General features: G+C 45.9%; 3 protein-coding genes across 4 annotated transcripts; 1 reads left to right on the forward strand and 2 right to left on the reverse strand.

The window, feature by feature from the left end:
• The first annotated feature begins 5,679 nt into the window (after positions 1–5,679).
• LOC133921425 (basic helix-loop-helix protein 79-like) lies at positions 5,680–7,392 on the forward strand. The gene is made up of 5 exons (XM_062366283.1): positions 5,680–6,137; positions 6,254–6,475; positions 6,588–6,722; positions 6,810–7,103; positions 7,186–7,392. The coding sequence occupies exons 1-5, from the start codon at positions 5,856–5,858 to the stop codon at positions 7,276–7,278; spliced, it is 1,026 nt and encodes a 341-aa protein (XP_062222267.1). The 5' UTR covers positions 5,680–5,855; the 3' UTR covers positions 7,279–7,392.
• A 219-nt stretch (positions 7,393–7,611) lies between these two features.
• Positions 7,612–10,615, reverse strand: LOC133921426 (uncharacterized). Of its 2 annotated transcripts, none has more exons than XM_062366285.1 (5): positions 10,332–10,615; positions 9,833–9,912; positions 9,430–9,548; positions 8,443–8,519; positions 7,612–7,915 (listed from the first exon to the last, which is right to left on the reverse strand). In XM_062366285.1, the coding sequence occupies exons 1-5, from the start codon at positions 10,570–10,572 to the stop codon at positions 7,890–7,892; spliced, it is 543 nt and encodes a 180-aa protein (XP_062222269.1). In that variant the 5' UTR covers positions 10,573–10,615; the 3' UTR covers positions 7,612–7,889. The 2 variants fall into 2 exon arrangements, with proteins under 2 accessions (XP_062222269.1, XP_062222268.1); XM_062366284.1 differs by lacking the exon at positions 7,612–7,915 and adding an exon at positions 7,941–8,334.
• Positions 10,616–12,646: 2,031 nt separating this feature from the next.
• On the reverse strand, positions 12,647–16,114 carry LOC133921427 (tubby-like F-box protein 5). The gene is made up of 5 exons (XM_062366286.1): positions 15,638–16,114; positions 14,988–15,427; positions 14,782–14,869; positions 13,675–13,807; positions 12,647–13,583 (listed from the first exon to the last, which is right to left on the reverse strand). Exons 2-5 carry the CDS (start codon positions 15,378–15,380, stop codon positions 12,911–12,913), a joined length of 1,287 nt encoding a protein of 428 aa, XP_062222270.1. The 5' UTR covers positions 15,381–15,427; positions 15,638–16,114; the 3' UTR covers positions 12,647–12,910.
• Positions 16,115–22,303: the final 6,189 nt, after the last annotated feature.

A 22,303-nucleotide genomic window follows, 5' to 3' on the forward strand; every position in this document is an offset into this window, starting at 1 on the left:
GGGATTATCTTGTGTAGAAGTGTGTGCCTTCTTTTGGTTTTGCTATTGCGGTGTTTTGGTGTTAAGTATGCACTTGTTTAAGTGGTGCCGTTTCGGGACACAGCTAGTGTCTGTCTTCATCGTCGGTGAAGGCACATGAATGTAGTGGATGTGCTACGCCTTAACTTGTTAGTTGGTTACCTCCATCTTTTAATTGCTATAATTACTAATAATTTATCAAATTGAATGGTGAGCATGTTACTTAGGGCCTATTTAGTAGAGCTTCAGCTCTAAGAATTCTTGAAGCTGAGTATTCCTAGCTCCAAAATTCAGGAAACTAGAGCTACGGGTACACCGAAGATGTTTCTATGAGTCATTTTATTTCTATTTTAATCTAAAAATAGAGGCTTAAACTATTTTATCTTAGACTATAAATGCAAGATCTGACATAGTGCTAGAGCTCTACCAAACAGGGTCTTACTTTTCACCTTTTGAAGATTGGATGATTTTCCTGGGTTATGAGGTAAATGAAGTGTGGTATATTTTCTTTCTTGCAGTTGTTAATATTCCTCGTTTGCAATGCATAAAGTATATACACATATTGGATGTTATGTGTTTTCTTTTATGCATGATGCATGACATATGCATCTCAGGTATTGGAAGTTTTTATCGTGCAGCATTCGCAATTATACCGGTACACCGTCGTATGTTATACGAGAAGAGGTATGTTGCATACCCTTACATTACCTGAGAATGTGTAAGGGTGAGAAAGAGCATAGCATGTGCATACTTACACATTCATATTGATATATTTACTTTAATTGTATCGATGTTGTTTCTTCATATTACAAGAAAGTCTTTAATGTTGTTTTGGACGATGTTGATATGTTGAATCATATTTAGTGGATGACAACATGCGGTTGAAATTGTATTGTCATGCTTAGTTATGGTTTTCGTACGTTAGTAACTTGTTAGCCTCTTGTCTTTATTCTCTCACGAATGTCTAACTAACTATAGCTAAATAACTTGTTAAAGCAAACCACTTACTAAGATTTTTTTAATCTCACTCTTACTATTTTTTTTAGGTGTGTTTTGAGGTAATTACAAGCATACAGGATGAGTAGCAGCACGACCTTTGCACGATCACCTCCATCCTTTATGTATTTGTTGTGATGTCAGTTTGGCAACATTTGATCCTTTTTGTTATATGAATGATCTGTCATGGTCCTTGTGTACGTTTGAGGCATAGGCCTCTTTTGCTATGATGTTTGATGTTGTTAGTGTGCTGTTGATATTTATATATGACTATCTGTTATGTTGTGTTAGTTAAATCTTAAAATAAATGTACGGTATTGTCAAAATTTTATTATTCGGTAAGCTTGCAGATAGGTTTGTAGTTTCAGATTTATGGTGATTGTTGAGGTGTTATCGTTCCAAAACCTTATCATTTTGAAAAATCCAACCGTCCTAGAACAACCAGAAATCATCATAATCATATAGGCCCAGGCATTAATTAAAGTCGCTGTCGGAGGATGAACTCCTCAAGCGGGGATCCTGAGGGACCCCTTTTGAGATTCGGTCAGGGGATAATTCTGAATCTACCTCGTACGTGGATTTAATGTGAGATGTAGGCGGGACGGATGATCGGATGCTAGTAGGAGTAAATATTCGAGGGGTTTTAGACAGATTCGGACCACACGGAGCGTAATACCATACTCCTATGTGTATGCTATTAATGCTCTGGGAATGCCTTTCTCTGGATCTCTTGTGTTACAAGGTTTTTTGTCTAAGTGTAGAGCTTCGATCTTCAAGTACTGACCTCTAACTGTGTGCTAGAGCTTCTTCTTCTTCAATCCGTCAAAGCTTGTCTTCAGCTTGTCCGAGCTTGTTCAGGCCCGTCCTCGTCTGGGGTACACCCCCCCCCCCTTATCCCGTCGGGGAGGCTTGGCGTGCACAGAAAGGAGGGCACGAGTTCTCATGAGCTATAAATGGAAAGCAACCATCATGGGGCTGCAGTTTAATGTTACAGGAGGTTGAAAATGCGTTCTTGGACGGTCCTGTCGCCCATTACGCCACCTTCTAGCGGGTGTAGCAGGGGGGCCCACCGGGCAACCACCGAGCAACCCCGTGTGCCCGCCCGGTCAGAGCAGGTCTGACACAGCAGGGCGGCAGGCGATGTGCCTCGAGCCCAGCGATGATATCTCCAAACCGCGCAAGGTGACGTGCGATAGGACCCGTCGCATTAAATGTCCCCACGCCTTCCTGGCAGACGGTGGCAAGGACTGACGTACTCAGTACGACAAAGGTGGGGGAGTGGTTGGAAGTGATAGGCCACGCTCCCTCTTAAATGCAGCATCGGGCCTCTCACCAATTGACACATCACCGCTGAGCTCTTGTGGTTTCCACCGGCAAGGGGTTCCTCAGGTCCTCGGGGAACTCTGGGTGCTCGGGGACTACTGTTCATAGCCCCGAGCGCCCTCTCCTGGATATGTCTCTTCTCGGTCCTTGGGGAACTCCGGGTACTGGGGACCATTGTTCATAACCCCGAGCACCCCTCCCGGAACTGGCTCTTCTCGGGTCCTCGGGGAACTACGGGTACTTGAGGACCACTGTTCGTGGCCCCGAGCACCCCTCCCGGAACTAGCTCTTCTCGGGTCCTCGGGGAACTCCGGGTACTCGGGGACCATTGTTCATGGCCCCGAGCACCCCTCCCGGAACTGGATCTTCTCGGGCCTCGGGGAACTTCGGTTACTCGGGGACTACTGTTTATGGCCCCGAACGCCCTCTTCTGGAACTGTATCTTCTCGGGTCCTCGAGGAACTATGAGTACTCGGGGACCACTGTTCATGGCCCTGAGCACCCCTCCCGGAACTAGGTCTTCTCAGGCCTCAGGGAGATGGTCCCCGAAGGAAGGCATCACGTGGCATTCTGATGTCCTAGCCTCGGAACTCGGGGACTCCTGATTCCCATGTCACCAACAGACGCCTAGTGCACTGGATAAATCCAGGCATCTATTAAAGCACATGATTCGTTGGATAGGAATTGATCAGAAATCAAATATAACATGGCCGCAAAAACAATAGAAGCCCAGGCAGTGATTAACTAAGGGATAATTTCTTATATATCACTGACTAAAACTTAAATCTGTGATACGCTATCAGGTCCCAAGTGTCATTGACTGAGGTGGGTTTTATGTGTCATAGACACGTGATGATATATAATGTATTTGTGAGTTTTAACTATAGACATATAAGAAATTGTCCCATTAACTAAAACCGCCTAGTGCGTGCATGCATGCAAATGCAATGTACTCGTTATAGAACAGCCATAATACTATTGGCAAGGGGACATCATTTAGTTCGTTCGAGCTGCAGAGCACGAACGCCAAATCCTTAGTCTGATGCTGATCCCTACACTGGCAGGTGAAAGCTACTCGTTTTGGTATTTCGACGTCCGGTTCCGTTTTCTGAAACGATGCTTTCGATTTTCAGCTTTCATGACGTGCAAATGATAGAACTGGATGGTCTCATGATTTTCAGCTTAATTCCCTAACGCATGATAGAGCTGAATGCGTATGCCTCCAGATTCGTGTCAGGGCTTATCATTGCCGGACCAGGCCGATGTGCAGTATTACTTCCTTGATTACTTTTTATTTTTGAGGAAATATTTTTTTATTTCATTTTATAGTATGGAAAATTGTTTTATTGTTTGATCATGTGACACTTCGATGAGACACATAATTGTGGCCCCATTTGGTAGGGACACTGAATTATGTTTCCCTCTAGCCGCTGGAGAACGCCAAATGGTTGATTTGGTTTTTGATTCCTGCAAAAAAAATAAAGAGGAAAGCTTCTATTTTTCTACTATCAGCGTAATCATCTAAAATGGTGTTTCTTATTGAAATCACCTCACCCCTCTCACATACATACTTTTAAGAATCCAGATCCACCGAGCTAGCCAAACGATTGCACAAAATCATTATATTTTATCATAGAGATGTTTCAATTGAGTATCAGATTTAGAAACAAAAGTTAGAAAATCTTATACCCTGCCAAATGGGGCCATATATCCATTTATAGTGTGATTAGTTGTCCGTACAGAATCTTGCTCGTTTGGACCGTATATGCAAACTGAGTGGAGTCGTATTTATTAAAATAAGAATATTTGGTTGGTTGTATCTTTCTGAATAGATTGAGCTGAGTTTCTATTTGTTTGACCGAATCTGAGACCACATGAGTAGATGCAAGAATTAAGATTGTGATTAGTTACTCATATCAAGTTGATTTTATGATATTAACAAGTAAATTTATCTATATAAGCTAAATTATAGTCATGTATTTACATCCGACAAACCAAACTAAAATAATAAATACGAACAATCAAATATACTTCTCATACTATATGCATCCATCGAAATCCTCCTAAGCGGGCAACCGATCAGCGCCACTTCATCATCCATGAGAGCAGTCTAATCCTTGTTCATTGGTCACTAAGATAAATTTGTAATAGTCATTTTGTTTTAACAAAAGATATTCAAGTCTAGCTACACGAAATTCACAAATGACAGCATAACCCCAAGAGTAATTCCCAACGGGTTAGCATTATTACTCTGGTGATCTGACTTCTGGATGTGGAGAGTACACGTGGCAGGTATCGTGTGGTGGGGTACTGGGGCCCGGCCAGGACAGAGAAGATAGAGCTGTCCATGCTGTTATTGGAGCAGTTGTCACCTCCCCACTCGTCCTTTTGTAGCCTCAGGGAGAATTCAGAAAGCCACATCTCATCTTCAGCAGATGCACAGCTAGAGCCTTGTTCTGATTCTTGGCAAAGAGAAAAGGTTTGCAACTTGCACCTGTTCATGCCTGGGAGCAGCTGTATGATCTGCCTCCAGATGAACGGATTTGCTCAGAACACAGGAATCTCGCAAAAGTCATATATTCGTGAACTGCAGAAGCAATCCAAATTAATTTGCAAAAAAAAAGGAAAATTGTTATTTGTCTGTTGACAAAAAAGAAGGGAGGAAATCTGTCAAATTTCGTACCTTACGATTTGCATGGAGATTCGTGCACGTCTTTCTTCTCTGACGAGCTCTCAACATCCACCGCAAGGTCTTCTTTTTCAGTGAGCTCCCATCAAGTTAGGGTTGGGGGTTTTCGAGGTTAGGGTTCGAGCTTTTGAGGACTGCCAACTTAGAGGAGACCTAGGGAGGTGTGGCGGAGGAGGAAGGGGCGGTGGAGGTTGGCGGGCCTGTGCTCAAGATCGAAGGAGGGAGAGGTGATGACGCCGCCGGATGAGGTCGGGTTGGCGCTCGGGAGGAGGGAGGTGGGTGGAGTGGATGAGATCAGGCTGAGCGAAGTAGTTAAAGAGGTGAGAGATATGTATCTGGACCGTTCGAGGTCCATCGGATAGCCAAAAACTTGATAGATTTAGTCTATTCAAATCTGTCAACACACAGCTAGCTACTCAGAAATAAAAATTGGAGGGGCTAGTTGAGGCCTATGCAAGCAATGCATATGGCAGCTGAGGCACAATGTCCCACCACTGTTTATCCAGCCCTACCTCACATGATCGCACCTAAAGGAGGATCAAAACCAATCTCATGGCAAAAGTACGATTGCCCAAAGGGCTCCTCCATCTATCCACCCATCGCTCTCCCTATATATATGGATTAGGAAAATTTTCAGGAGGCAGCGAGCGAAAGGGACACGCAGAACATGAAGCACGAGAACCTACGCTACACACTACACTACATATTTGCACCGTTGCTTGTGTCCAGAGACCCGCGCACCTAAACCTGCACCAAGAAGAACCGAAACCTTGCTCCAGATCCTTCACTAATTCCTTAGGCCCCAGCATCGATCTCCGGAGTGCCATTCATGGCGCAATGCGGCGGCGGCGGCACGTTGTCGCGGAGGTTGCACCAGGAGACCGTCGAGAGCCTCTGCCAGGGGCTGCTCGACCTCGACGACGACAAGTTCGGCGCAATGTGCAGCGCGTTTGGCTACCTCCAGGAGTGGCCGGACCTGAGCACCACGTGCAACGCCACGAATCTCGGCGCGCCCAACCCGGCGGCAAAGGAGGCCGGCAACGGCAACGACTCCTCTTGCTGCGGCGGCGGCGGCAGGAAGAGAAGACCGGGAGTTTATTTCAACGCAAAGGTGAGAGATTTATGCGTGTACGGTGCTTGTGCAAGCCTTTCTGCTAGATGTATACTGCAGTGCGAATTCAGTTTTAAGTCTTTACTGGCAAGTGTAACAAAAATTGACCTTGGCAGGACGATGGCAGCGACATGTGCAAGAGACCGAGAGGGAAGCAGCAGCTGTGTGATCTCGGTCAGATCGCAGGGTCAGGGAAAGGGAAGCAGGAGATGCCCAAGGCAGGCAACAAGAAGAAGGCAGAGGTGGCGTCGTCGTCGACCGCCGGCCAGAAGACGGACTACATCCACGTCCGGGCCCGCCGCGGCCAGGCCACGGACAGCCACAGCCTCGCCGAGCGGGTACTAACATCTCAATTACTGAACATATGCATGCTCGATGCCGAACATCAGCACGGATCCTGCCTAGTGAATCCTGTTGCCTGCCAGAATTCATGGCCGAAAGAACGTGCAGGTGAGGAGGGAGAGGATCAGCGAGAGGATGAGGTACCTGCAGGAGCTGGTGCCCGGGTGCAGCAAGGTCACCGGCAAGGCCGGCATGCTTGACGAGATCATCAACTACGTGCAGTCCCTGCAGAAGCAAGTCGAGGTAGCAGACAGCCAGCTTCGTCCTCTCTGCTTCTTCCAGCCAGTGTTGTTTTCTCACCAGAGGCTCTTCTTCACGCTCTTCTTGCAGTTCCTGTCCATGAAGATCGCCGCTTCCAACCCGGTGGTGAGCTTCGACATCATCGAGGACCTCTTCGGTAGGCAGCTGAAGCAGGCGTGCAACCCAGCAGCTCTGACTGCGATGGCGCTGCCGGTCGGGCAGCTGGAGCCGTCCTGCCTTCAGATGAGCTCCATGCAGCAGGTGCACCCGTCTGCAGGCTCCCCTGGCTTTGGGCTGGAGATGCTCGTCAACAACCCGTACCCGCCGGCGCCGGGCAGGCCGGTGCCGGCGGCGGCAGGCTCGCCGATCGAGTCTTGCCTCAACGTAGGTGGCTGGAAATCAGTTGTTCTTCACTTTAGTAACTACCGATCTGGAATCTGAATTGTGTGCTTTGTGTGTTCTGCAGGTGAATGGATCTGCTGCTGCTGCCTGGGACATTGGCTCCCAGAATTTGTTCAGTGGATTTGATGGACAATTTCAGTCAGTAGAAAGTGAGTGACTGTTTTCTTGAAGGCCAAGCTTGCAGTTACTCTGCCTCATGTGAAATGAAAGAACATAGCAGTAGTTAGATCAGGGTACAATAAACACTCCCTAATTGATAAACTGGCAGCATATTCAAACTCGTGTAGATTTGGGTAAACAAATTCAGATTTGTATGAACTGTGCATCTGTTCCTGCAATGAAGTGTTAAGAGCTCATTATCCATTTAACTTCAGAATAAGTGACTGAATCCAGCTGTTACCTTTCCCACACGTGACTGTTTGCTAGACAACCTCAAAATGGAAATGTAAAAAGAATTAGTCCCCACAGCTGGAGTTTAACAACAGCAACATTTGTGGCTGAAGATTCTTTATTCATAGCAACTGTACTAATGAAGTATTCTGTCAGCAACGGCAATACAAGTACAGTTCTTGTGTTCTATGTTTGTCTGCTCGTCTACCGATACCGAAACATTCCTTCAGAGCCAAGTTACACCAAGGGTCCAGAACTTCAGATTACAGTCAAAGCACTTACATATTCACACAACAAACGAACAATATACAATACTCTACCACCTAATTGAAAGTACACCGCATACAGGATGCATCAGCGTCTCCCACTTATCTTCCTTTAAAGCACAGACTGTTCACCAGCTTCTGCAAAGACATAATTCAACCTTACTTGTAATGAAGGTAAAGGATAATTTGCCTGCACAGTATACAATGACAATAACCTCCGCACTAGATTTGAGTGCACTGAGATCCCACCTGAATCTTATTTCAAGATTTTCATGAGCACTGCTAAGTTTCTTTTGAATCACAGAACGTTTTTTGTTCATGAAAAGGCAAGAACTTAACATGTTTAGTCCGCCAAAAAAAAACATAGTTTTCCAGTGTCCAGAGGAAACAAAATGTTCTCTAACGTTCACTTGTTTGGCCATCAGAAAGATCAGGAATGGCTTACATTATCTGATTCATGGCAGATTTGCAGGGATAAGACAAACTATTTCTTTGTTATTGAACATAACTAGATGCTTCCTACTGCTGTCCACAGCCATCCCAGTGCATGTTAACTTCTGCATTCACAAAGGCATGCAACTAAGCATGGAACTAGTGACCTGTGTCTGTTACCCAGTCCTTTTTTTGTGAAATGTTTCCGAGAAGAGTGAAGAACTTGAACTAACCTTTGCCTGGCACAATAATAATTGGTGCTGCTTTACAGTTGTGGAAGCAATACTCACTGACACTTCCCTGCAACACACTACAGTACAGAGGCAAAGTTAGAGATATACTTAGAAATGCCATCTTCAGCACATGTTCAGCAATAAAATATGAACTAGGCACCAAAAGGAATAAAGAACAAACAATAAAAAACATTTAATTGCATTCATTTGCTTTAGCGTCAAATGCTTCTAATTTCAGATCGATTCATCAGATTATCATGTTTTCTCTTTAAAAGGGCATTCTAGTCATTGTTCTTTTCACGCATTAGTACAAGCGCCTCTGGCCTCACCATAATTCAGGCAATATGTCGTTTTTTATACTGGTCGATCAGGCCTACCTTCTTGAATCATGGAAATAGAGAGCACGGCCTTAGCACTCAGCATGTTTCAGCAAACTTGCAAAGTAGAACATCCAGGCACAGAATTACGAGCACTTGAAGAGTTGTTTTACATCAAAAGAAAAAAGTGCATATTTCATAGCTAAATCTTGCAAGATCTTTTTCTTCAAATGGTGATCTAAGTCTTACTTTTCCAAACAAGACAACCAAATGCCCCCTAATTTCAGCTCCACGTTACCAATAGTGGTGTTAATTAGACGAATACTTGATAGATCTTCCAAGTAAGGTCAGTAAACAATTCTTAGCATCAAAATATCTCTTCCACCGCCGGGTGGAGATTCTAACAACGGCATCATATCAGAATTGGAAACATAAGGTTTTAGTACTCTGAAATTTCTTTTGGAGTAATTCTTTTAGATGGTGAATTGGTGAGTAAATTTTTGTATTCACAAATCACAACTAAAAAGAAACAAGACAGGTGCATGACCTGTATTGCAGGAACGTAATCATGCCAATATTCCAAAGAAGAGATGTAGGTTGAATAAAAATGTCAAAAAGGCGTTTGCATAAGAACTTTTATGGACTGACATGCAGTTTAAGAGCCAGATACCTTTGCATAAGGCTTCTACCACGTGTGCCAAGAATAACAGCAGCTGGCTTCAGTCGCTCTGTTTCTCGGCAAATAACCTTTCCAGCATCTCCTTCAACAATTCGAGCCTTGGTACAGACCTTGTAAATTTCCAATCAAAGGCACATGTATATTACCGTTCAGGAAAATATGGAAAAGAAGCAAAAACAGGAATTCACAAATTAACATGCTTCACATCAACTACATAATTCTCGTCAGAAGGCATTTACAGGCGCATTGTAGCACTATTTTTCTAGCTTACAAGGCAGTAACTGAGGTATGCGAATGAACCCTTCACATACTATACATAAAGATCAACATAAAAATGCTTCTCTGCACAATAACGTAACAGTACACAAATATGTGCAGCGGGGACAGAGCATACCAGTAACGTCTTGAATGCCTCGACGGCTAAATCCTCCATTAGCTCCCGACTTTTCTCGTACACCAGCTCGTTATGCACACCTATACCGTTCAAACTCCAGATTTAGCCTCAGTTTCCCCAAATTTTTAAGTACTCTTCTGCCTGTTCGTCTAAAGTTCAGACTTCAGAATTGAGATACCTGACTGATCTTTAAAAAGTCAAAATTTGAACAAATACCCTAGGTTTGTAAGACTACTATCAAGTCCTTCACATGCATATGCCAGCACGATGGGGACACGAACAACCCGCCAAATCGGAGCCAGATATCTAAATTAATCCACGTACGACGAGCGGTTTGCACCAAACGATTCGAGATGTTAATCTATTAGTTAGTCCACCAACCTCCAGCGCAATTTGATTTAAAACTTCCTTGAATTTAATTAGGGTTTTAGAACTCAGATAGCTGTAGCGGGTGGGTGGGTTTCCGGAGTCGATCGATGGGCGGAGGAGGCAGCTCAACTGGATACGGCGTGGACGAGGTGGACCGTGTCGGCGATGCGCGCGATGTGCGCGAGCGCCCAGTCGAAGGCGTGCTTGGAGTTGGGCCCGAAGTCGACGGCGACGAGGAGGTCCCTGCCGCGGCGTCGCTCCCCCGTCTCGCGCTCGAGCTCCGGCTGCGGGTCGGGCATCACGGGGACCAAGTGCGGCAGCACCACCTCCCGCCAGCTGTACTCCTCGATGTCCTCCTCCACCGTCTCCATCGTCCCCTCGCTCCCCTCCTCCTCGGCTCCTCCTTTTCCTCCTAGGTGGCTGCACGGGCGAAGTCCAGGAGCAAGCCGCTTTCCGTTCTCGGATATGCGTGTGAAACTGTTGTGGCGTCGCCTTTTGCTACTCTACCGATTGACAAACGAGGTCGCTGGGTATATCAACGGTGGGTTACGTGGTAAATTTATCGCTCTATCAAATAGCATCTTCAGGCTCGCAAATTCGACCGTGAAACTCTATCAAATAGCATCTTCAGGTTCGCAAATTCGACCGTGAAATTCGGCGATCGAAATCGTATTTGAATTAAAAATCCAATTTGGATTTAAAAAATAAAAAATTATAAAAAAAAACTAAAGACAGTTCTAAGACTATATACGAAAAAATTTCAAAAACAATGTGTTTGCATCAAGAAAAATGTGGTCAAACAATGATGGATTGGGAAAATGATGAAAAAATTAAAAAAGCTGAAATGGGTCGAGTGCACGGTGCAAACTGCATGTTTTGACCCAGCTGGACAGGGTGAATGATAAACTTTGTAATAAATTTTATTATTATCATATTTCTTTTTTTTACATAGAAATTGGTTTCATGATTTTTGAATTAGCAAAATGATTCCAAACCACACATACCGAATCATACAAACTAGAAATAGAATTTTGACATTCGTCGAATAAAAAAGGATTTACAATAGAATGACAATTTATGCATGATATATGCGTGTAGTAGATGGTAGAGATTAAACAAAATATAGCAAATGTCATACCATATTTGTTTCCATTTTTCTAATTTTTTTGTGATTTTTTATGATTTTTTGTGTTTCTTGAACTTTATTGAAATTCAACAAATGCTCTCGATAAATCGAGAAATTTGAACGGTTTTTGACTAATTTGACCGAAATGCAGTCAATACGATCGGTTTTCGCTCGATCGATTTGGCTATTTTTTGTCACAATTAAACTAGTTTTGACCAAGTGAATTTGACCGAATTCTTATCGAATTTTGTAAAATCACTTACTCTATATTTTGGTTGTCAAACGAATTTTAAACCCTGCTCATCTCCTCTTCCTGGTTTGAAAATTCCAAATTTGCAAGCAAAAAGGAAAGGCAAATGGAAATTCGTTTGTGCAGTGTCAGACTGCTGCTAGAGTAGTACGGAATAATTCTAGAAGCCGTGACACGTTAGTACCCCATTCCATCATAAATACATATCATTTTGTAAAAAGTTTTCATCAAAATTTTAAAACTTTGACTAATCATAACTAGTTTGGAAATTTTAAAATCATATGTATAGATTTATTTTGAAAAATATTTTCATAATATTACAAAGTTAATACACTTTATACATATATTATAATAAAAAATAGTAAACAACTTATGCCTTAAAATCATATCTTATCTCTAACGACATATATTTATAAAGGACAGGTTAAAAAAAAAGCAGAATCATAATGATACCGGCGTCCGTGTTCACGTTGCGCGGAAGCCAGGAGTACACTGGCGTCAGCGATTGGGTGTACCTCCTTCTAGAAGTCTGTGAGGGCACGAATTTCCAACGGGTATAGTCTGCGGCGGTGGCGGTGCTACTAGGTACGGTCGGAAAAGGACTTGTGTCACGTACTCACGTCACCGCGTGAGAAAAGAGAAGGCATGGATCAAGCGGGCGTCGCCGTCGCCGCCGCCGGCTGGCCTGGCCTGGCCTCTAAACTCTGAAGGTGAGCGGCTGTGTGCTTCGCTTTCAAGCACGCACCGTCACGAGCACGCTCCACCCGAAGGGGTGCTGGAACCTGGAATGGAGCCATGAGATGGAGGCATGGAGCAGCACATGCCTCTCGTGACGAAGCAAATTGCGTCAAGCAAGCGACCACCCGCGTCTCAGTCAGATACGGGAGATCATGCAGGCAAGGGCTGAGCGAAGATCACCAGGATACGGAGCACACGCACGACATATCGCTGAATATCTGGAAGTCTGGAACCATACGGGTGCTCTCGACCCCTCACGATGATTGCGGGGGACGATATTAGGCAACAATTGCAATCATATGCAAGAACTTCTTTAACAGGTGCAGCAGAATAATCACAATTCAAATAGAGCAGGCAAGATGGTCACAACGTCCATTATCCATACGGCGGTGATACATAACAGTTGGTTACAACAGGTCACTCCAATCTTCCTACGGTTTACCACAACACAGATGCCATTGCTCGTCTTCACCCGAGGAAACCACCATTTTCCCCAGGCAGTGACTCGGCATAGCAAGATCCAGAATTTACAGCCAAGGATGCAGATACATAATGACCATAAACATAACTCGCGGCCAGCTTATACTTTCGTTGGTTATTCGCATGCCGGTTTGGTGTCAAAGCTAGTCAGGCAGATTGCGAAGGCCTGGAACGCCGAGAGCGGGTACCGGTAATCCATTGTGAATATATCCTTCCCTATTTTCCCAAACTGGAGGATCACTTTCTCCTGCTCCACAGCGGGGATGTTAAGGGAAGGATCAACGGAAGCAACAAGCTGGAAGTTCTTGACTGATGCTACGGTGACACGCCCTCGGAAGTTGAGGCACCAGCACTGCAGCTGCTCGTGCCAGCGAGGGGCTTTGTTCTTCAAAACTAGAGGGGCTTCGTTTGTACAAGCTGGTCCAGACAAATCAGCACTAAGGCTTGTCGACGAAAATTCTATGGCTGGTTCCTTCCCTTTGCTTGCTGGTAAGGTGGACAATTGCTCATCAAGCGAGTGGATGGTGCCAGTAGGAGTTGGAGCTTTCCCACCTTCCTGAATACAAAGAGCTGGTATTGAGTGCATGGTGCATTGCATTCTCCTTGGTCCTCGGTTGCGTAGGACTGTGAGCTCATATGTGACGGTAGTAACATTGTAATTGCCTAGTGGCAGTCTTGGTGATACTTGTTTAGACTTTCTTTTGCTCGGTTTATTGTTCGGCAGCACCACAGCATCTGGAGGAGGCTGACTGTCAAAGATAGTAAACTTTGTGCCAAGGAAGTTTGGTCTAATTCATAAGAAAGAATGGTGAGGTTAGAAGGTTAATAAGAAAAAGTAGAACAATCATGCCACTTAAGTTGACATAATAAGAAGCTTACTTCAGTTTGCCAACGTAGGTGCTACTAGAATGAGTGAAATCGTCAGAGACCAGTGAGATCACAAAAGAAGTCCTGGCGGCACGCCTGACCTTGCGAGCTGCAAGCAAAAGCTTGTCGTTTTCCCCATGCAGAGCTGCATCGTATGCAAACAGTCACCAGCTAATGATGTGATCAACATTAACTGAGCACATATGAACTTCAGTACAAGCGCTCAATCTAAATAATTGTAAGTGTTTTAAGATTAAGTATTATATCCTAAACAGGAGATGGGGTGTTTAACCATTCTGAATGCATCCTGCTCAACAGCACGCCGAGTTTGTTGTGGACAGGACCACATCCACATTAATAAAGAAGAGGCCGAGGGAGTAGATATATATATCTGTGCATCCGGCACAATAGGAATGTACAGAAAAACATGTATGCCAAGGGTAGTCCACAATAATGCATCATTGCCTAATTTAGTAAAACATTGGGCCCTGCTATGTTTGCAACAGATACAAGGAAAGTAACTTCAATGTGGTCACTGGTCAGACAGGTAAGTCACCAGAGTCTATAAAAGATGCTTGCAGTTCACTAGTTACAGTTGGCTTCTTTCTCAATCTAGACTAGCAGCCAGTTTAGCTCTTGCAGTGATTTTTTTATTTGATCATTTAGGATTTCATACTTTAAAAGCGAATTTTGCCTAGCATACAGCTCAAATAGATAGGCAAGGTAACACCCAGGCATGCATTAGACTGTGGATCCAATGCTATTGCATGAAGTAGGAAAATTTGTAACATGTATAAAAGAACAGAACCAGATTGTTGTCCGCCTAACCTGAACCAAGCATATTAGATGCAATCCTATCTGACTACATACTCACCTAAATCAATTAGTCATATAATTAACTTCCCTTGCACGTATAGATGATTAGATTTGAAGCTGTAAGGACAAGTTTATTCTGGGATTTTGTTCTTGTGAATGGCATTAGAACAAGATAACCATAACTAAAACAGTTCATCTTCATGCAGATAAATGACTATAAAGATATAGGAAGAAGAATGCTAAAACATATCAAGAACAAGAATGCCAAACCATATCTTTCGACATACAAAGATGATAACTTACACGGGCTGAGCCCTAGGTAGAGGAGATATGTGGATGTTGCCCTGTCCCTCCTCACAAAGCACTGCACAGGATGATCCCGAGGCCCCGGCTGCGCCAAACCACCATGTTAAGCATCCAGACACCCAAATTTTAACATCTTATACCTTAGTCGGCAAAGTAGTCATGAACTCATTATATCAGAGGACATTGATGTAGGAGCTAGATACCTGCTTGAGGGAGATGGGGAAGGTGATCCTGCCGCACTCCTCGAGCGTCTTCACCACCTCCTTGGTGACGTCGCGCCACGACCGGCAAACGGCGGCGCACGCCACGACCTGGCGCCGCGCTGGCCACGTCGCCTCGCTAGCCTCCACTCTCTGTATCACGTCCAGCAGCAGCTCCGGCGGCAGGTTCGCCCACCGCCCCTGCTGTTGCTGCGGCCCCTCCTGTCTCTGGCCCTGGCCCTGCCGCTGCGGCTCCGGCCACAGGCCAGGCCAAGAATGCCGCGACCCCGCGCGGCCGTGGCCGGCGCGCCCATCGGAGCCGCCGCCACGCCTCGACATGCTCCCGATGCCGTCCCTCATCTCCTTCAGCTCCCGCACGATGCTCTTCAGAGACATTGCTACTTACGGCAGGTTTCTATCGCCTTCGCCGAAAGAAACCCTTACTGCTCCATGGCAAGATCCGCCATTACTATACGAATCTAACCCCAAAAATAGCAGGAGATAGCTCATAAAGTGGTCGACATCGCTCCCACGTCTACCCCAACTAAAAAAAATCGACCTTTTCAAAAGATTTGAAGCACAGTACTCCCAAGAACAGCTCAAGAACCCAAATTTTGGGCGGATTTGAGGAGATGGGAGAGCAAAGATCCCACCTTTCCTCGTGCGGCTGCTCGGATCTGGGGGCAGGCAGCAATGCAGCAACAAGGGCGCCGGGAAAACTGAGACTTTCTTTCACTTGGATGCCCCCAGGATCTAATTTCTCCAGCTCTGCAGCTCAAAAGATCAAATCTCTCCGGTCAGGAACGGATCAGGGCGCCTCTCTCCAACCGTTTCCATGGGACTTTCCCAGCTCCTTCTCCCCAAGAGCTCCAGATCAGAGAATCAACCACCTCCTTGCCTCCCTGTAAGCAATAGATTTCCTTCCACCTTCCAGGCTCTATAGTCTATCCCTCTCCAGTGTAGCTCTAGTGAAGTCTGTGCACTTGTGTGTAGCCAGTGTAGGCTTGCGTTAGGCTGAGGATAAAAGGAATTCAGAAAAGGTAGGGGCGATTTATTTTTTTTAAGCGCGGTGGGGCAGCTTTTGTTTTCTTTCCCTGACTTCTCACTTTTCAAGGTGTTTACCTTTCCTGTGTGGTACTTGCAACTCATCAGCTCCCAAAACTCACCCCTCTCAAAAAACAAGCTCACAAAACTCACAACTGCCCAACAAGAATCCTATGCAATATTGTCACTTGAGCAGTACTGCACTGTATACACAACTACCTGTCTACCGCTCTGCCCGTGGCTGTTCTGGCCGTAGTTGAACTGCACTGGTAAGATTCCTGGGCAAGTTACTCCATGGTAAAAGGTACTTTAGTTTAGAAAGGCTTCTCTGGGTGAATGGATAGCCAAAATGTTTAGGTGAAAAAGGTTTCATGAAATGGAGGAAACTTGAGCTAGCCAAGTCATGTTAAATATTTGTATGTCCATTAGCAAAAAAATAAGCTGTATATCTTCCAAAGTAATGAAAAAGTAACTAAGATTGCAAGGTAACCACATGTATTTAGCATGTCTTCTGTGAGAGAAGTGTACAGGTCGAAGTTTATGAGTTTAAGTTTAAGAATAGGGAACATGCACGAACTTCTGTCATTTTTTTAAGGACGGTAAGAGAATTGTAGATTTTTTATAGAAGAAGATAATTAGTTTAGTATATAAAGAAAATCAAGTTCGAAAATCTTATAACCTCTAAACGACAGTACGACCCGAAACTTCACAGATGATGCTCACTCAACTCAGTACAACTCGATAACAGACGGGACTAACCCAACTCAACTCGTGTGCCAACCAATAAAACAACTATCACACATACAACTCGGTCGGTGGAGCCCTGCTCCCACGTCGCACCTCTCTAACACACAAAACAACATCACGTTGCTTCGGAGGAACACGCATTGGACCAAAACTCTGTCGTGAGACGCCAAATTGAAAGAAGAGCAGCCAAGAAGTGAGGACGTAGGGGTGAAACCTACAGAAAAAGCTAGCGAACAACGACCCCGAATAAACACAACGACGCCCAGAACACATGGTGCAACCAACACGCAGTCACGTCCAACCTAACTCAACTCGTGCACCAAAACCAACATCTTGTGCAACAAGCCTGCAAATCCCTGCTACCACGGCAGCATCAGATTTGTTGGCGGAGTCCTGCTCTCACGACGAATCAAACCCCCAGTCAGTCACCGGGCGCGTCGTTTCAGAGGAGTACGCATCAGGCAGCAACTAATATTGGGAACGCCGCATGAACTGGAAATGCCGTCGTGCCGAAAGGAGGCGAAGGTGCTAACCTACAAAAGCAGTTGGAGGCACCGACAGCTCAGTACATCCCGAACAAAAGACCCAGGTGCCACCAACAGGTGCAGGATGGCTTCCGGAGCTGACGCTTTCAGGAAGGTAGCGATGTTAACACCGTCGTCATCCGAACAAAAACCGAAGCAAGGTTTTCACCCAGAGAAGCCCACATGGCGTGAGAGACGCTATAAAATCGCCTCTAGGGACAAAATGGCGGCTGCAGACGTCATCGACATTGACACCAGTAAAAAGCCAGGCTAAACTTGCGCTCACGACTCCCCACCCCCAAGCATTTGCACAAAAGACATGCCGCAACCGCCAAAGGAGTGACAGCCGACACCTCGCACACGCACCGCCCACCACTATCAGCCACTAGGCTCCCCACGGGCCAAATTTGGAGAGAGAAACAGATCGGCAAGGGGAGGAGCCCAACGCCACCGGGAAGCAGCAACGATGCGAGAGCAAAACGCCTCCACCGCTGCGGCCGGCCACCACCACCGAGCACGGTACTGGCAACCTCAGCCGACCAATAGGGGCGACACACCCACTGAGCACGGTGGGCACAAACCCCACGGCGGGCACCATCACCCTGGCGGTGGCAGCAGCACGTGGGGCAGCAGCAACAGCATGCCGCGCTGAGGCCGCACGGTGGGCAACAAAGCAGTAGCTCGTAGGGCCAAGGCAGCAGCTGCTGCACAGGGGGCACTGAGCTAGCAGCAGCAGCACGCGGCGCCAGCATAGAAACCACGACGAGGACCAAGGTAGCAGTAGCCGCATGCGACCAGGACCCTAAGCACCGGCGTTGCAGATCTGAGCAACGCGGAGACCGTGACCATGCAGATCTGGGAAGGGAAGGGGGCCACCCGTGCCCGTGCCGCACACGTCACCAATGCCGCCTTGAACACCAGCCAGTCGCTAATGCCTCCTCCATCCGCAAACAAAGGACAACTGAGGCCTCACGCCGAGGCTTTCAACCTCAAGACTTGAAGTCGAAGGAGCAGGACCGGCATCGGAGCCACCGACACCTCGCCCAGCCCAGGCCGTGCAGGGACGAGGCACGTGCGACAACGGAGACGCCATGAGGCAAGAACTGACGAAGGAGAGCAGATCCGGCCGGATCTTCGTGGATCCTGGTGGGGAGGAGCAGATCCAACCGCTGAAGCCGACCCACCATGTGTGCAGCACCGAACACCGCTGTGCCACCGCACGACCGTCGCCCCGTGAACAAAGACGAGAGGAGGGAAATGGAAAAGAGGGAGGAAAGGGAGAAACCATGATGCCCCGATTTTGGAGCCATCGCTGGCCGCTGCTTACAGCAAAAACCGAATCGATCCGCGTGCTGGAGGTGTTGGCGGTGGGCAAGTTGCCACCCGAGTTACCAGATGGACGACATGAGGGGGATTTGTTCTCAGTATTGAACTTCTGTCCTTATGGGGTAGGAAAAGGCACATGTGGTCCTAAAGTGCATTTCATTCATGGTGCTCTAGTAAATTACCTCCTCATCTTACGGAGTGTATCCTAGACGAAGAACTTTCATGCTAGTTTCACTCCATGAGCCCATCACTGCACACTTGGTGGCTCATTGAAATTTCAATGGCATGTTTAATAGAACTCCAACTTTGAGATTTATACTTGATGTGAAGTTTTGAAGATAAAATAAAGTAGTTTATATTTATTTTTATATAAAATATGAATAAGATGACTCATTCAGACATCCCAGCTCCAGTTCTAAGAATACTAGCTTTAGAAATTCTTGAAGCTATAGCCCTGCTAAGCAGTCTCTAAGAGTTCAAATAATTTATATGAATTGGAAGAAAATTCAGCTGACTTTATCCTAAAATGTAGTTTTGGCTCCTATAGAAATTCCTTATAAATCATAGTACATTCTTTCATTGAATTATTTATCCATTCCTTTACTCTAGCACCAGCCATCACATCACATACTTCTTTTTTAGGAAATCACATCATAGATTGAGCAAGGTGCACACCCAAGTGATCAAACTCCCTCCGATTTATGGTGAATTAACAATGGAAATGGTCAGTCGAGAATTATAAAAGGGCTTAAACGAATGTTCTCCTACACAACACACCACTGATCCTGCACATGATAGCAGATATGAGATATACTTGCATCCTTCATGAGGATGACAGCTCGGTGGTCGCCATGGCCATATCATTGCATCGCTTGCTCTGCATTCAAGACATCGACATGGGTTCAGAAGGGAGGGAGAGAGCACATTCGTTTCATTACATTCCGTTCCGTTCCGTTCGTATGGGCGTGGCGACCACACCTACGCCATCTTCCTGCACGCCCCCCTCCGTCGATCTGGACGGATGCCGGCCGGCAATAAACTCGCCATGCATGTCCAGGCATCGTCTTTGGGAAGGTTTTGCTAAAACAATGATAAGCAAGGGCATATACGGTGGTGGTATTGATCATCAGCTGGACAGCAACTATAGGGACAGTGTGAAGAAGAAAGTTCGTCAAAAGGACGCGAGTTACGGTCAATTTTCGACAAAAGCCCATGCATGATTGCCCGTGATCTCAAAATATTTTGGAGTTTGCGTCATGAGACTCTCAATCATGGTTTGTAGAATGTGTTCTTTCTTCCCGCCCTTTTTGACCGAGCAGCGTCGGAGAGGGGCTGGCACTTGACACCGCACAAACTTTTTTTCATCGCAAAACTAGGGCATGTTTGGATTGCAACTGTATTTGTCACGGTTAAGTTTAGTTAAATGTAGCTTGCTATATGAAATATAGCTAATAAATTTTTAATCATAGGTGTAATAAAATTAGTTAAAAAATAAGGATACGATGTGTAGGACTGAGAGTTTGACAATCAATCAAACAATTAATTAAAAATTTATAGCGTCATTAAGCTTAGATATGCCAAGTTAGACTCAAACTAAACATGCTCTGTCTGTTAATCAATTCCGCCACTAATTTCACAGATCAGGTCACATGTCAACCTTACACGCCTTGTCTCTTTTGCAAGCCTGTGCTAACCAGACGCGCCATGCAACGATGCCCTGCCGACTGGGCACGCCACCTCATCCTCTTGGATCGTGAGGTGACGGTCCAGTCAGGCGATAGGATGATTCAGATAATTAAGTGATAATCATCTGGAGCTAATCTCTTTTTTTTTACACAAGGAGCTAATCGATTCAGTGGACCTCTTCAAGTGAGGACCGTTGGTCCCTTGCGTTCCATTTGAAATTCTTGAGTTCCCTCACCACGATGACAGCCGGTCCCTCTTTAGGACGACGCTGACGGTCAAGTAGGCCATATTTTAATGGGGGCGTTTGCTCTAAGAAATCAACTCATCTGGGACGCGGTGATCTATTATAGTATCATTTTATGAATTTCGGTGAAATGATTCCATCCCTGGTTTATCTAAGTAAGCACATTAAGTATGTGCTTGTGAGAGATCGGGTGGTCATAGATTAACTAATTCCATTCATTAAACCAAACAATTAGATTAGTTTCGGAGTTTAGCATCCGATGATTCATCACCATCTCTTGATCGATGCATTTTCCTTTGTATGTTTAGTTTTAAAATGGTAGCAACATGCAAAATATGTAATTAATTTTTTTACCACTCTAACGGATGGTGCACTTCCAAAAATCAATCTCTCGAGATGATACGCTAAAATACCACTTGGGCCCTATATAACCTTGCTTATTTGCCACTTTGAGGTATTTTTCTCCTTCACATGACATTGTTCTTTTTTGCCCTTGTTGACATGGAAATATGCTTTTGCCCCTTGATCACTCGCATTGGCCCCTTGGTGCCGTCAGACCCGATCGCCTGTGCCATATGGCGAAAGGTAGGGAGAAGGAGGCAATCGTAGCCATGCGCGTGTGACCATGGCTACTCTGGCGCCAGCACGAGTCGAAGCGGTTCCACGTGCGCGACCGTCGGGTGGATCCCACGTGGGACCTCTCCTATGTGCAGTTCCTATCCTTGGGCTTGCTGGAGCCATCGTCTTGGTACTTCATCACCGTCGCGGTGGACGGTGAGATGGCAGTCGTCACGAGGGACATGCGAAGGAGGTGTACAAGAAGATGAAGGCGCGACGGCCATTGGGCCCGAGCCCCGTTCTTATCTCCTGTCGCAAGCACAAGACCTGCATCGCCGTCTGTGCCAAGGAGGGGCAAGGGCAGGTTTAGGGGAAGGAGAGGGAGCGAGAAAGGGACAAGGCTAACGTCGGCACGCCAGTCTCTATCAACATCGAGTGTGTGCTCCATGTCTGCCGACTATGCTAGAAGTTTCACAACAGCGAGAAAGTGGACCTTTGCGGCGACTACCACATCCAGGTCTCCTAGGACCTCACAACTAGCCCTTCCTTGTGCATGAGACGTCACCCCCAGACATCATCGCCGCACTCGTGCCCCGCCAATGCACGCCGTGTTTGTCTTCCGCTTCGAGCTCAGCAATTGCAGCAGCGGCGAAGAGTCTAACTCTGACTGAGGTCAAGGAGAAGAAGCTGCTCGACAAGACCAAGAGAGGTGACGGTAAGGTTGGCTGCTAACTAGAGTGAGAGCAGCAACAGTGGTGGTGCGGATCATATGGCGCGGACGATCAGGTCCGACCTCACTGAGGCGCCAGCGTGAGCGACCAAAGGACACAAACATCTTTTCCCCTCAGTTTTCACGTCAGCAAGGAAAAAGAGAAAATTACCACGTGATAGAAAAAAATACCTAAAAATGGCAAATGAGTAAAGTTCTACGAGGCTCAGTAACATTTTAGCATATTATATCGAAATAGTGGCTTCTGTCAGTGTGCCATCCGTTAGAATGATAAAAAAATTAATTAACGCATGCAAAAGGGTTCTCAGTTCTCACAAAGTGGTCTCCGAATGGTTCTTAAAAAAAATAGTGATCTCCGAGTCTCAGAGACTTCAAATAGTTTATGCTCCATGCATTTGACAAATTTATTTCTAATTGCGCTGCCCCTACTGAGGCTGAAAAGTGGACCCAGGTCCTGTAG

The sequence above is a fragment of the Phragmites australis genome, chromosome 6, assembly GCF_958298935.1.
Source record: "Phragmites australis chromosome 6, lpPhrAust1.1, whole genome shotgun sequence".
Taxonomy (NCBI): Eukaryota; Viridiplantae; Streptophyta; class Magnoliopsida; order Poales; family Poaceae; genus Phragmites; species Phragmites australis.